Raw genomic sequence first — 15,371 nt, forward strand, 5'->3', positions numbered from 1 at the left:
CTGATTATGTATTAAAACCTTCAACAAGCACTATCTCCTCAGTCTCCTTTAAAATATAAATTTATCAATTATCTACTATGTTTAAGGCACTGAGGATATAAAAACAAAATAAGATGTCATCCCTAACTTCTGTGAAATTACAGATGAATAGCAGGGGGATGATATGTATAAAAAGAACTGTTCTTTATTATTCTTTAAGCACAATGTGATAAGTACAAAGGAAAGTTTCAGTCAGAATGCTGTGAGAAATTTAAGGAATCACATCCAGCTACGTTGTCAGGGAAGTCTCCATATAGGTACCCGAGTTGCACCTTGAAAGAAGGAATGAATTTCATCAAGCAGAAATGGGGAACAAAGAAAAAGTACATTCTAGTCAAAAGGGAAAAGTGAGAGAAGGCAAGGAAATGGGAAAAGGTAGATAATTGAGCAACAGTTCAGTTTAGTTGGATTAGATAATATTAAATATGAAATAGAACTGAAAAGATAATTTAGAGCCAGATTAACTGAGTAATTTACTTGGTAGTTGATAGGAAGCTGTCGATAGTTTTTGAGTTTACCTACTAAGTAGCAGTATGAAGGATAGATTGGAGAAAATAAGCTATAGAGGATGAAAAGACCAGTTAAGAAGCTGTGTATTAGAAGTGATGGAGGTTGAAACAAAATGATTGCAATCAGAGTGGAATTATGAAGAATAGTTACTAGATAGAGATTATGAAGATGGAATTAATAAAAAGTGACTGAAAAAAAATACCTGTTTTTAACTTGGCATCATTGCTCATTTCCCTTCCTTGAGTCTCTTTTTCTGTCCATCCTCCAGTTTGCCAAGTGCTGTTCCTAAAGCACATGTTTGATCCATCTCACACCCCTCCTCAAGATGTCCCAAAGGCTCCCATTTGCCTCTAAGATAAACTACAAAAAAGATAATTACAAGTTTCAGGCTTCATACACATTACTCTTTTCACATATTGGTTCTGCTTATTGTTTCATATAGACAAAATTCTGTCTCCTGACTCTGTCTTTATCTAGGTTGTTCTTACCAGAAGCATACTTTTTCATTGCTTTAAAACTTAGCTTAAATGCCACTTCCGTCAAGAGATTTTTCATTACACTCACCTATTTGTATTGTTCCCATCTCTCATTTGCCAAAATTATATTGTATGTACATATATTGTTAACCTCGGTAGAAAGTCTGATCTTCCGAAGAGTGCGTACGTGATTGCTATTGAGGGTTAGGGGGAAATGATTTAAATTAGGAAGATAATGCTTAATTGATTCTTTACTCTCCCTATACCAGAAGTATGTGATTAGAACAAGAAATACCCTCAAACAATTTATGTTTTTCTTAGGATTTGACTAAGGAATAGGTCACAGGGAATCACTATAATATGTAGATTTACCAAAGCAAGTAGAAATGAACCATTTGTTGAGGCAAATAGATTAAAAGGTTCACACAAAATTATGCCATACATCTCTGAACTATTTTTCTGCATTTTTATCCTTTTTTTTAGCCTTTATGTAGAATGGATAATAACTTACATGTTTCCATGTATCCACCTAGGTACTTCATTGTACTGGTCACATTCGTGTGTATGATACCTGCAATAACCAGTCTCAGTGTGGTTATAAGAAACCACCTATGACCTGTTTGGTATTGATTTGTGAACCCATTCCTCATCCATCAAATATTGAAGTTCCTTTGGATAGCAAAACATTTCTCAGCCGCCACAGCCTGGATATGAAGTTTTCATATTGTGATGAAAGGTAAATTAAGTACTCTGAAACTTAAAAATTATTTCAAAAGATTTTTGAATATTTATAAAATCATAAATTTTGACATGGTAGAGATCTCAGAAGTTATCTAATCCAACCTCCACATTTTACTGATAAAGAACTGAGACCAAGTAGCAAAGTCAAATCAAACACAGGTTCTTTGAATCAAAATCTCTGGATGATTTTGTCAATTAGTAAGCAATAAATCATAAGACTTTAATATACTAATTTCTTTGATGCTTTATGATGCTTTAACAACCTAGATTGTTAGATTAAATTTTTACACTTAGAGAAAAATCCACCTCATAAGCTTTGTGCTACTTGTATCCATTTTGTTTTACTCTTGAAAGGGTGGGATCAAGGAAAAGAACTCCAGCTTACCAATAATCCTTACTTATTTCTAAAGTTGAAGAGTAAGGTAGTAGATGAGTAGCAAGGTCACAAAGGGAGAGGGGGCAGCTTTGGTCTTGAGAAATTTTAAGTTCTAAAAAAGAAAAGGAAATTCCATTTTCCTAATTTAGAGATATCAGTTTGTATAGTTTTTTCAACTGTAAAGTTGGCGTGGGGAGTCCCTTTGTTCCTTCTAGTTCTAAAATTGAAATTTTATAGCTGTGTTTTCTTTTTCCATTTTATTACTATGGTAGCCAACCTTCTACCTTTGGTCGCCCACTCCCATTTTTAAGGCTATTACATCTTGAAAAGCACTGGGTGTTGTTAAAGAAAAAAGGAGGCCGATCTAAATGAAAGTATGTTGTGGGGTGGGATATTTTATATTCTTTGCCTTAACACCCCCCCCCCCCCCCCCCCCCCCCCCCCCGTTAATGAAATTGATTTTTTTAAAAAGTACTCCTAAAAAATTCTCAGGGAAGAGTTTCCTTTTCCCCTTTCTCTAATAAATTCCAATTTACCAGGAATTATAATAACTGAAGGCCAGCAGTCCTTGAGATACTGTAAAAATTCCCTTTTTAAATTCCTAACATGGAAATTCCAATTACAAAATAGATTAAAGAGATGATTTTTTAAAAATCACATAATTCCTTTAAGTTCCTGGCCTCTCAGTTCATATAAAAAATTTAATTTACAAGGACTCAATTTACTTTTCAGAAGCACATGTATTATAAAATATGGGGCTTAATTTATATTGAATCACAAAATTGCATAAAAATGAAATATATATTTGTAAACGCTTGAAAAATTTTATTATTTGAACACACTGCCACATGAGTTTTATTGCCAGAGTTGAAATAGTAATGCATAGAAATCAGTAACAGATAACTAATTTAAAGTTTATACTAAGACCTTGGAGAAAATTTTTGTAGAAAAACATTAGTGAAAACCACTAAAAGAAGAAAGGTGCTAAAAATAAGTATGTTTGGAGCATTTTAAAATTTGATTTGTGTTATCTATTAGACTAATTCAAGTACCATTTAAAAATGTTAGCAGTATTTCAGAATAACTTCACTCTGCTTTTCCTGATAATTCATTTTCCATGTAACAGTGCCATCTTGTGGTCATAATGTAGATATGCATAGACTTGCATTTTTAAAGCTTAAAATAATTTCATTATGATCATAATAAATGGATATGGCTTTCAATATCTAGTTTGACAATACCAAAAGTATTTTTCATTATTTGCTTTTGAGACAAAAGACTTCTTTCTCATGAGCATATTCATTATGTTATTTGCTGGGTGGCTATCCCATACTTTTTATTTTCTTTACATCCATCTCATTTGGAAATTCTAGTGAACACTCAAATATTTAGATATAAATATTCAATCTGATGCTGATAGAGAGTAGAATATTAGTTGTTTATTCTTAGCATGAATTAATATTTAGCTGGGTAATAGGGTGGGGAAAATTAAATAGCATAATTAATGAGTCACAGTATAGAATCTTTATTTCAAGTGGAATTTTAAATCATTATATGAATCTCATTTAGGATTGAATGGATGAGATGAGATAATGTAGAGTACTTTATAAACCTTAAATTCATATATAAATGTTAGATATTATCATTCAAATTATGTTTCCAAGCTAGATTTAACATTCCATACTTTATTTTTTTTACTTTTGATTTGTTTTCATGAAAATCGGAGGTGATTATTACAATTTTGTATCAAATGTTACTTGAGATGATTGACTCACAGAAGTTATAACCTGCAAAGAACTTAGTTATAACTGTATATTGACTATGAGATCTTAATTTGTGTTTGCAGGAAGAGTCTTGATTCTTTTCTTTTTATGTGAATTTATATTAAATTGCAAGTTAATTTAACTTCTTGTTGAGAGACAAGCATTTGCCCAGTATCTTGCTAAGCATTCTAAAAATTAGAAAAAAAATTAATTATATAGCCTGTGATTTTATTGACTTGCCGTGTTTCAGTAGTAGTTACTATTATAAAATAGTTGAAGGATAATATAGATAATTAAGGACGGCTAGGTGATGAAATGGGTAGAGTGTCTGGCTGGCAGTCAATAAGACTTATCTTCCTAAGACTAAATCTGTCTACAGAAATTTATTAGCTGTGTATTCTGGGCAGTTTTCTTAACTCTGATTGCTTCAGTTTCCTTATCTCATAAAATAAGTTAGAGAAAGAAATAGCAAACCACTTTAATATCTATATTCCACTATCTAATATCTAATATTCCACTATCTAATATCCCCAAAAGGGATCCCAAAGAGCTCTATGTGACTGAACAACAAAATTACGTAGTTACCACATTAATCTGAATAAAGGTCATACTCTTAAAATGAGCTTTGAAGATATAAAAACAAAACAAAACTACTTGGTACAGTGAAAAATTATGTGACGTGATACTAAAAAAATGGATTTTGTTTTTAAAATGTTTTTGCCACATAAAAATGTAAAGCATTATAGCAAATTAAAGGCAAATTTAGTGGGAAAACTTAATATAAACAAATATGGGAAGCTGGCTTTTTTTTTTTTTTTTTTGGGGTGGTCAAAGGTAAAAGCTAATACAGAGAGATCATTCACTTGTTCTTCTTACCTTTTGTCTTTATGTCTCCTGCTTTATTGGTATAAAACTCAAATCAAAATGGGGCCTCTATCCATACTGATCACATGTTGATTTAGTTTTAAAACGTGATGTTATGTATTTTCCAATTATGTTTCAATCTGGTTCAGGCAGTACCTGCAAGTGCTTTGGACAATGTGCTGTGTTTTTGACACTTTTGTCGTCTTACCTTTTTGTTTTTAGTCTTAGCCTCTTAAAATTTTGAAACCTTCTTCTTTTCCCACCTATTTTTTTATTCTTAAATATTGGACCCCATAAGACCATTTCTACAACTTTTGAATAGTAATCCAGAAGTATATAAAATATCCAAGTCAGAAACACACAAAAAATGTGGAACAAAGGTATAAATTATTGCAGGACTCCTAGTGATCACTGTATACCTACAATGATGTTTTATAGCCCCAGTAATTCATGGATAGGGATTGAGACAGGTGGAGGAGGGAGAGAGGTAAATGTTGAGAGACTTTGCAGTGTAGTGAGATCTCTCTAAGAAATTCTAAGAGGGCTTTCTTAACTTTATACAGGCACCTCTCATGTGCATTTAAGTTATTGGGGAAGCTTCTAGGATTGTTTTTGGATAAACTTAAAGCTTTACCTGTCTTTGTCTTATTAAGAGTACAATTATGAACAGCAAATCAGATTTTATATCAGTCAGATTTGGGGAGTGCTGGGAAAGTATGGCTTGTATTTAAATTCATACCAAAGTAACAACTTTCAAATTGTACTTAGTTATATTACTCATTGATTGGACAGATTATTTGCAGTTAAATTACTGAAACAAACAGTGAAAGCTTAATTTATTGTTTGTTCCAGGGTATCTCTAATTCTGAATATACTGTGTGGAGTGGGGAAAAAGAGGAAGAAGGAAGAATTAAGATTAGTGTTTTGATTATCTTTGAATTTGAGATTTTATACAAATATATAATACAAATGTATTTATAAATGTATTATCTTTAAATTTTTTTATCATTTTTCCTTTTTTGTATTTTATCCAAAAGAATTACAGAGCTAATGGGATATGAACCAGAGGAACTTTTAGGTCGCTCAATTTATGAATATTACCATGCTTTAGACTCAGATCATCTAACCAAAACTCATCATGATAGTAAGTAAAATTGAACAACTAAAGAATCCTCTAAATATTTCTCTTATTTTTATTTAACATTTTTATTAATTTATTAAGTGATAAGATATTTGTGGGTTGGATTTAGGAAATAAATACCAGTTTCAGTATAACCCAGTAAGAAAATTTGATTCATTTCAAAATTGCCAAAAAATGGCAACAGAATATGATTTTGTTCAATAGATCCTTATGAAATCACTAATCTTTGGACCTTAGACTAATGTAGTTGATAATGTACTTTTGATAATGAAATCTCCTATGGATCCAGAATTCATATATGCATAATTCACTACTAATTAATTGTCATAACAGGGTCACAAGAATGCAATTATTATTGCTTCTTATAATTTTTAAGTGAGCAAGTTTTATTTTTCTCCCCACAATGGAATTTTAAAGTGAGATAACCTCTTAAAGGAAGACCTCAAAATAAAACAAAATTGTTCCTCTTTTCCTTGGTAGCATGATTTTACTTTTGGAAATTAATCTTTGCATAAATTTACTTTTTCCATTCCTAGTGTTTACTAAAGGACAAGTCACTACAGGACAATATAGAATGCTTGCCAAACGAGGTGGATACGTCTGGGTTGAAACTCAAGCAACTGTGATTTACAACACTAAAAATTCCCAACCACAGTGTATAGTGTGTGTAAATTATGTTGTGAGGTAAGTTTAGTGCAGAAGTTTATTTGGTTTTGGGGGAACTAAATGTAGTGCTTAACTTGTCTAAAATTGAATTCATTATCTTTCTTCAAAAACTCTTCCCTTCTTCCAAACTTTCTCCTATTTTTTGTCAAGGGCACCATAATCCAATTCCTCATGCCTATAACCTAGGTGTCATCTTTTAACTTCTCAGTATCTCTTACCCATCATATAAATCTATCTGTTGCCAAGATCTGTTGATTTCATTTGTGCAGCATCTCTTGAATAATTCCACTTCTTTCCTCTGACACTGCCACCATGCTAGTGCAGGCCTTAATTACTGTATGCCTGGACTACTGTAATAACCTGCCAGTGGGTCTGCCTGCCTTAAGTCTTCCCACTCCAGTCCATCCTCCACTCTCTATTTAAAGTGATTTTTCATTGTTAAAGGAAATTACTTCAGTTTTAGTGCTCCCACCTCCTCAGAACCCTAAATAGTCTTGGACATTCAGGTTGGAATGCCGATGGAGCTGTAACACTTCCAAAAGCGCAGCAAAGAAATCTCAGAAACCTTGCAAACTCTTTATTTCCTAAAAACTTCACAGATTTCACAATATAATTATCATTCTCCACCTTCCTCTTTCTTCCTTGCCAAAATATTTTACTCTTTGCTCTCAATAACTCTATATTCTAAGTGGGAAAGATAAAATAAACATACAAGTAAATGTATAAATGTATTACACAGAACTACAAGTTTAAAAAAATTCATATAAAGAAATGTAATCTAGGGATTATTAGTAAAGATTTTTCTGGTGAAAGCAATTTAAACTATTTAAAGGAATTTGTAATATATGATTTGACAAAATAATATGTGAAGTCTTAGAGTTGAAAGTGAACAAATAATATGCAGTGCAAGGGAAAGCATATACATTCTCTTGGTTGAAACAGTCTGGGGGAAGGAGGATGATAGAAAAAGATAAACACATGAGCTAAGCAGATTGATTGGTAGAGTGTGTTGCTGAAAGGCATTTGTATTTATCTTCCTGTGGTGCTAACACAAAATATCAAAGGATTCTTAAAATCTAGCTCTCCCATTGTTTTAATTGGATGATTGAAAAAGTAGCATTTATTTCCTTAAAATTGCACCACTGATTTGGATCGTTACTCCTGATGTAAATATATGGTTAATTCTTGTATTTCTGTATATCCTGTATGTTATCTACTTGTAATTATCATTACGTAGAGGGAAAGAACCATATTTATTTAAAATATCATTGTCCTATTCAACAAACTGGCATACAGTAAATTATTTTAAAGATAGTGTACTTATGAAAAGATTATGTTTAACTCAGCAACTCTTGGGAATTCAAGTATCATCTCTAATGATTCTCAGATTTATTTATTCAGTTTTAACTTCTCCCTTAAACTGTAGACTCTAATCTCCAATTGTCTGTTGAAAATCTCAAATCATCTCTTGCATATTCCCCCTTCATACTGCCATCACCCTGTAGGGCCACATCACTTTATACCTCAACTATTATACTAGCATGCTGGTCAATTTGTGTACCCAAAGCCTCTTTTCCACTCCTGTTTATCCTCCACTTGGCTCTCAAATGGATCTTTGTAAAGTTCAAATCTAACCTTATTTTACCCACCACATCCCCCAATTCAGTCAGCTTCAGTGGTTCATCATCTCTCAGATCAAATAAGTCCTTAAACTCTTTTACCACCTTGTCCTATTTTACCTTTCTAATCTGTTATACTCTTAGATGCAGAGATATTAGCTCCCTATTCCTGTTCCTCAAGGCACTTTTACTGTTTCCCATATCTTTTTCTTCCTCATTTCCATGTCCCTAGTTTCCCTGGCTTTTTTCAATTCACAACTAAAATCCCATCTCCTAAAAAATATCTTTCCCTTATTGATCAGCTCTAATTTATCCAGCATTTCATCTTATTTGTACCTAATGATTTTTATGTTCTCTTACCATTAGACTGAGATTCTTGAGAAACGGTCTATTTCTGTATCCTCAGTTCTTACTTTGTTTATAGTAGACACTTCACAAATGCTTATTGACTATCTGATAAAGTTACAAGATTCTTTTTTAACTCGCTTCAATTCAGTCATTTGACAGTAGATATTAATTTATAAAACTGGTATTTCATTTGAATTTTTAAGGTAAATGATTTTTGCTATATAGATTAAGCTGTGAAAGTAAAATGTGCTATTAGCAGATTTTATTTTAAGAAAGATTGTCACCTGAAGGTTTTATTTACAGTATCACATGCTCATTTAGAGGTTACTAATATCTCTCTACTTTTGTTTTAGTGGTATTGTTCAGCACGACTTGATTTTTTCCCTTGGACAAACAGAATGTATGCTAAAACCAGTGGAAACAGTTGATATGAAAATAACTCGATTATTGACCAAGGTTGAAACAGAAGCATGCAGCCTTTTTGATCAACTTAAGAAGGAACCAGATGCTTTAACTTTATTAGCCCCAGCTGCTGGAGATACTATCATATCTTTGGACTTTGACAATAATGGTGGGTACATATTTAGTAATGTACTTACTACTTAAGGTAATCCATGTTTAGTAAACCATGAGCTTGTCTAGTTTTATTTATCATCCTTTATTGAACCAGGTGCTTACAGACAGTTGAGTTGCTTCAGGCTAATTTTATATACAAATATGTATGAAAATAAATAGACGTGAGTATGAAATGTGTCATTTTTCTATAATCATTAGAGCAGTGAGCTAGCTCAGCAGAATGTTGGTGTAACCACTTGTCTTTTTATTATTTTACTTGTTTTATATTGTGGGCCTTAGCCTCCTTCAGAAATTTGCTTTTCTCTCTGCTACTTTTGTTTCCAAATATCTCCATTTCTGTTACCATTCTTTGCAGTTATGCTTTAGTGTGCTCTTACTCATATAGTGTTTGATATATTTTGCTTAATATTGTATTCTGCTCTCATTTAATTTTTGAACTTGAGCAATTTAATGCAGTTGCACCACAATAAGTATTGTTTCATGAAAGGCTAAAAAAAACCCTACCACTGTTGCATGTGCCCTCAAGCTCCATAAATAAAACCTGCATTCCTAAATCAGAGCAGTATTTATGTATAGAGGATGGACAAAAAAAACCTTTCATTGATATATGCAATTAGTAATTATTTTGAACAGTATGTTAAAATATGAATAATAATATACTTAAGTATATCTGTACATCCCCTAACTTTGGTAAATTTTTCTCTAAAAGAATTTAGTTATAGAGTTTTTATTATTTGAGCAAATTAACTAGGTACATAGTAACATACTTTTTAATTTAATGAAGTTGTAAAGATAGCTTATAGATTTATTTTTCTTCACTACCATTCCAGAAGCTGATGAGCAACAACTTGAAGTTCCATTATACAATGATGTCATGCTTCCCTCATCTAGTGAGAAATTACAGAATATAAATTTGGCAATGTCCCCACTACCCACCACTGAAACTACAAAACCCCTCCGTAGCAATGCTGACCCTGCCCTCAATCAAGAAGTTGCACTGAAATTAGAACCAAATCCAGAGCCATTGGAACTTTCTTTTACCATGCCTCAAATACAAGATCGTCCAGCTAGTCCTTCTGATGCAAGCACAAGACAAAGTTCACCCGAGGTTAGTATCTTGAACTAGAATGATATTTTGTTTTCTTTCAAAACCAAACATTTTTTCTGCATAAGAACTAAATCTAGAAATTTGATTCAAATTTTATTATCAACTCAAACACTTAAATGTCTAGACATAGAAGTTCCAAAAAGGAAATAAATATGCAAACATAAATAATCAAGATAACATTTAAGAAGAGAGCATCAACTTAGATGATCAGGAAGCTAAGTATTCTGAGAGATAGAAGTGAGAATGTACTTCAGATATAGGTGGAAAAAGTGAAGATGAACGTGAAACACCTACACATTGGTTGAAATGTACAATTCATGATAGTACTAAATAAGTTTGGAAAATAAGTGGGAATCAGACTCTGCAATGTTTTAGAGACAAGTTAAGAAGCCTGTACTTTATCACAGAGGCAATGTGAAGGCATTGAAGATTTTTGAGTAGGGAAATATCATAAACAGAGCTCTGTCTTTGCAATATTAACGTGTCATCTTTGTGGAGAAGATTGTAGGAAAAGTAAATCTGGAAGCAGAAAAATCAATTAGATTATTAAAGCTGTCTAAAAGAAAGATAATGAATACCTGAACTGAGATAATGGGTAGTTTTGATAGTGTAAGTGATAGGAGGGGTTAGATGGCAAGACACATGGACACTTAAAGAACAAGACTTGATAAATTAGATATGGGAGATAAGTAAAAGGGGAGATCAAGGATAACACTTAGGTTGTGAATCTAGATGACTAGAAAAATATTTCTAGTGATACCCTAACAGATATAGGGATGTTTGGAGGAGAGTAGGGTTTAGTAGAAAAGATAATAAAGCATTTTGGATGTTGAATTTATGATATTTAAAAGTCAGGATGAATTGTTCAGCAGAAAGGTAATAAGTAATGTTTTAGGTATGTGGAATTTGAGATGCTGTTGGGACATCTACATGTTCTGAGGAAAGACCATTGGTTTTAGTGGTTAAAATCACTGGTGATCTTAGCAGTAGAGTAGTAGAACAGTTGATTAATGTTTGATAGAGCAGTAAAGTCGGAGGTCAGATAACAGGATGGAAATTAATGAAATAGAGGTTTTTTTTTTTTTTTTTTCAATCTAAGAATATGGATATGAAGAGGAAACAGAAAAGGACTGGGTAGCTTGAGTTGGTAAACTTCAGTAGGATGATAGGATTAGAAGCCAGATAACAAGGGACTAGGAAAGAAAGGAAGTGGAGGCAAATTTTTTCCTCAAAATTTAGATATGAAAAATAAAAGAGAGGACTAGTAAGTTGAAGGGACAGTAATCAGTTATCTAGTGAAAGATTTTTAAGGAAGAGGGGAAACCTGAACCATTTGCAATGCATTATGCAAGTTATTTAGATACAAAGATGAAATGATATATTTCTTGCCCAAAATACTTGTGATTTTAAGAAATTAGGTTGAAATAAAAAAAAAATTTTTTTAAGGTGAATTCTATACTTCACCAGTATTTTATGTTCAAGGATAATTAGCCAGTCAGGAATAGGCAACAGAATTGGATGTGATGCCAGAATAATTAAGATAATCTATATATAGTTTGGCAAAACTGCACACAATTTTTGAATCTAGACGTACAAAAAAAACTGTGGTGTGTGGATATGTCCAAATTTTTTAGCCATCAGTTTACAGCTGTTACAGCTTTTTCATTATTTAACTGCTCTAAATATATGACAAAAGTTCTGGGCTTGGCTAGGTTCAGAAGGACAATTGAGCACTGTTATGCTATGTCCAAAACTGGAATAATAAATTAGCTCAACATATAAACCAAATAACTTTTCTTGTCAAAAGGAGCAGAACTCACCAAAGAAATGGTTATAAAATTGTATGTTTTTCAATAATTTTTTTGCATGCATTTTATAATATAACAAAATGTGGAGATTTTGGGGAGAATAATATAATTCACTTAACTTACTTTTATAGCCTAGCAGTTCCAGTGAATATTGTTTTGATGTGGATAATGATATGGCTAACGAATTCAAGTTGGAATTAGTGGAGAAACTTTTTGCAGAAGACACAGAAGCAAAGAATCCTTTTTCTACTCAGGTATGTAATAATTTTCTGCTTGAGTTTTGAGGAAAACATTTATATTTCCCAACTTAGCATCATTTCCCAAAACACCTTTCTGTATATTAGTTATGTACAAAAAGTCTATTCTTATTCTGCCTTCTGCATGTTCATAACAGAGCAAGGAAGTTGTAAGACTTTTTTCCTTTCCATATGGTTTGACTGATAGAGTAGACAATTATTGTCCTGGTGTTACCAATTGAAAACTTTGTTCTCATGGCAAAATATCTTGTGTTTTTTTAAGGACACTGATTTAGACTTGGAAATGTTAGCTCCTTATATCCCAATGGATGATGACTTTCAGTTGCGTTCCTTTGATCAACTTTCACCATTAGAGAATACTTCTACAAGTTCTCAGAGTGTGAGCACCCTTAACATTTTTCAGCAGTCTCAAACACAACCCACTACCAGCGATGAAGTTAAAACGGTGAAAACAGAAGGTACAGATGACAATAAAATATTGATTGGTTCTCCATATTCTGTTTACGTAATTAATGAAACTGCCAGTGCCCCAGCATCAAATGATGAGAATCAAAATCGGACAGTCTCTCCTGACAGAGCAGAAAAAGAAGTAATAGAACAAATGGAGAAATCTCATCCAAGAAGTCCTAATCTGCTATCTGTCGCTTTGAGTCAAAGGTATTGATAATCTTTATATTAAAAAGCTTTAATTTTGTTAATGAGAAAATCAGGACTTGTATTATAGCATTAAATTGAATTTCAAAATAATTTTATTGAAATTTAAAGTACATGTAAAGTTGTTTTCTTAAATGTGTCTTTTCCCCCAAGTTAATTGTCATTGTCTTTGAAATAAATATTGGACTCCTCTACTACCTAATCCTCTTGTTGAATATATATCTTGGTGTTTCAGTATTATTTTCAGATTTGTCTAGCTATACCAAGGATTTATTCTTAATCTTCACTTCTTACTATTATTCCTAGCTGTTATGAACTTCTGGATATCCCAGCCTCTAGGATTTTTTCTTAGTTCACTGCAAAAGTATTTTACTCTTATTCCCAGTGCATTTTCAACCATAACTCCCAATTTACCTTTGCTACCAAACTATCATTCTCTTGTATCAAAAGGCTTTCTCTATTCTACTGCTTTATTATGTATTCACCTGTTTTTGAGATTTCTGATCTGCTCAATCTTCATTGAAACTCTTAATATTAATTTCCCCAATCACTATTCCTTTCTTGGTTTTTTGTTTTGTTTTGTTTTGTTTTAGTTTGGTAATAAGAAGAAAAATATCACAGTACATATATCTCCCTTTAAAATTTATGGCATATAGGGCAGCTAGATAGCTCAGTGGATAGAGAACTGGCCCTGAGTTCAAATCCAGCCTCAGACACTTAATAGTTCCTAGCTGTGTGATCCTAGACAAGTCACTTAACCCCAATTGCTTCAGCAAAAAAAAAAAAAAAGGCATATTATTTAACTTGAAATAAGCTTACTATTAACTAAAATATGTCTCTATGTTATCTTTTAATGCTTCAATTTCCTCTTTCTGTTTTGCTTATTTATGACTGACAAAAGTATTGCTTTTCAGTGCAAGTGTTTAAGCATTATAGCAACACTGTGCTTTAAAAAGAGATTAATTGGGTATAATTTCAGTATCCAAATTCTATTCATGGTATTTTTTTCTATGTTCTTAACTGACTTAATATCTGGAGCATATCATTTAATTAGAAACTTCCTCTTTAGAAATTTTCATTTTTAAGGGGATTAAAGATACAGCTGAAAAGTCTAGATTACATCCGATTGTAGGTGGGAACTGTAGCCCTATTTAACATGGTTTTACCATCCCTTCCATTTTTCTCCTAACTCTCTTGGTTTCTTTGAAATTACATTTTATGTCTTCCTTTCTCTCTCATTCAACAAGTATTTAAGTGTGCCAAGGTGTGTCAGGTATTATTCTAAGTGTTAGGGATACAAGTACATAAATGAACCATTCTACTTGAAAGGAGCTTCACACATTACATGCACAGAGAGAGAATATATAAAAATTGTTTGAGGAAGACTAGTAGTTAGGTTATTAGGAAAATTATTATGTTGAAGATAATAAGGAAGAGAGAGATTCTATGAGGGATTCTACGTGTGGGGGAATGGCCCATGGCAAAGGTGTCGATTCAAAGATCATGTGTAAGAACCAGAAAGCAAGCCAGTTTGGCTGGAATGCCAAGTACAAGAGAAGGATTAATGTACAATGAGATTGAAAGATAAACTGGGCAAAGTTTTCAAGGCCTTTAAAAGCTAAACAGAAGTTTATATTGAATCCAAGAGGAAATAGGAAGCCACTCAAGGTGATAAAGTTGGGGAGTTGATATGGTAAGATCTATGTTTAAGGAAAGTCACTTGGGCAGAAGTGTGGAAGATGAATTGAAATGAGGAGAACGTTTTCTCTACACACACACACACACACACAAACCCTACACACCCCTACGTGATCAGGCCCATTTTGATTGTGTCTAAAAATGTATGTCTCATTCTATCCCTTGAATGTATCACTCCTCTGTCAAAATTCATTACATTTCTTCTTTTAAAGACTATTATCTTAAATTCTGTGCTTCACTGTCCTTCCAGTCATCCAGGACTCAGCAATTTAATAAAGATTGGAAGCGTCTTCCATTTTATTTTTTTCTTAAGCCACTCACAAGTCCTGTTGATTTCATCTTTGTGATAACTCTCAAATTTCAGATTTATTGTCTCTTTTCTGTACCCCCTTCCACTACACTAATTCAGGCTCTCATCATCTCTTAGACTACTGTAATAGTTTATTGACCATTCTCCTTTTCCCTGGATTTTTTGTTCCAGACTTCATAATAATACTTCATACTATCTTCCTAATGCATAATTCTGATCACATCACTCCTTTGCCTTGTTTTTTAAAAAAAGGAAAGGATTCTTTTGCCCCTTTGTCAGCTGATAAATATACAAGCTCTCTTCCCAGGTATTTAAGGCCCACCATGATTTAGCTGTAAATTATTTATTTTAGAATTTTCTTGCATCATTCACTATTGCATTCTTGTCCTTTCTTCTATTATTATGCCTTTTTTCTAG

General features: G+C 32.6%; 1 protein-coding gene and 1 long non-coding RNA gene across 2 annotated transcripts in view; one reads left to right on the top strand and one right to left on the bottom strand.

Moving 5' to 3' along the window:
- The window catches only part of HIF1A (hypoxia inducible factor 1 subunit alpha), a 45,099-nt gene that overhangs the window by 25,429 nt on the left and 4,299 nt on the right, over positions 1-15,371 (top strand). The window contains exons 6-12 of the mRNA XM_003756329.4: positions 1,559-1,761; positions 5,807-5,913; positions 6,447-6,594; positions 8,897-9,114; positions 9,950-10,227; positions 12,167-12,289; positions 12,555-12,949. Of these exons, the coding sequence (XP_003756377.1) occupies positions 1,559-1,761; positions 5,807-5,913; positions 6,447-6,594; positions 8,897-9,114; positions 9,950-10,227; positions 12,167-12,289; positions 12,555-12,949 (1,472 nt within the window). The remainder of the gene's footprint in view (positions 1-1,558; positions 1,762-5,806; positions 5,914-6,446; positions 6,595-8,896; positions 9,115-9,949; positions 10,228-12,166; positions 12,290-12,554; positions 12,950-15,371) is intronic.
- Positions 165-15,371, bottom strand: part of LOC100932410 — a 37,315-nt gene continuing 22,108 nt past the window's right edge. The window contains exons 2-3 of the long non-coding RNA XR_147278.4: positions 752-909; positions 165-311 (exon numbers count right to left, since the gene is read on the bottom strand). This is a non-coding gene — a long non-coding RNA (uncharacterized LOC100932410). The remainder of the gene's footprint in view (positions 312-751; positions 910-15,371) is intronic.

This window comes from Sarcophilus harrisii, chromosome 2, assembly GCF_902635505.1.
Source record: "Sarcophilus harrisii chromosome 2, mSarHar1.11, whole genome shotgun sequence".
Classification (NCBI taxonomy): Eukaryota; Metazoa; Chordata; class Mammalia; order Dasyuromorphia; family Dasyuridae; genus Sarcophilus; species Sarcophilus harrisii.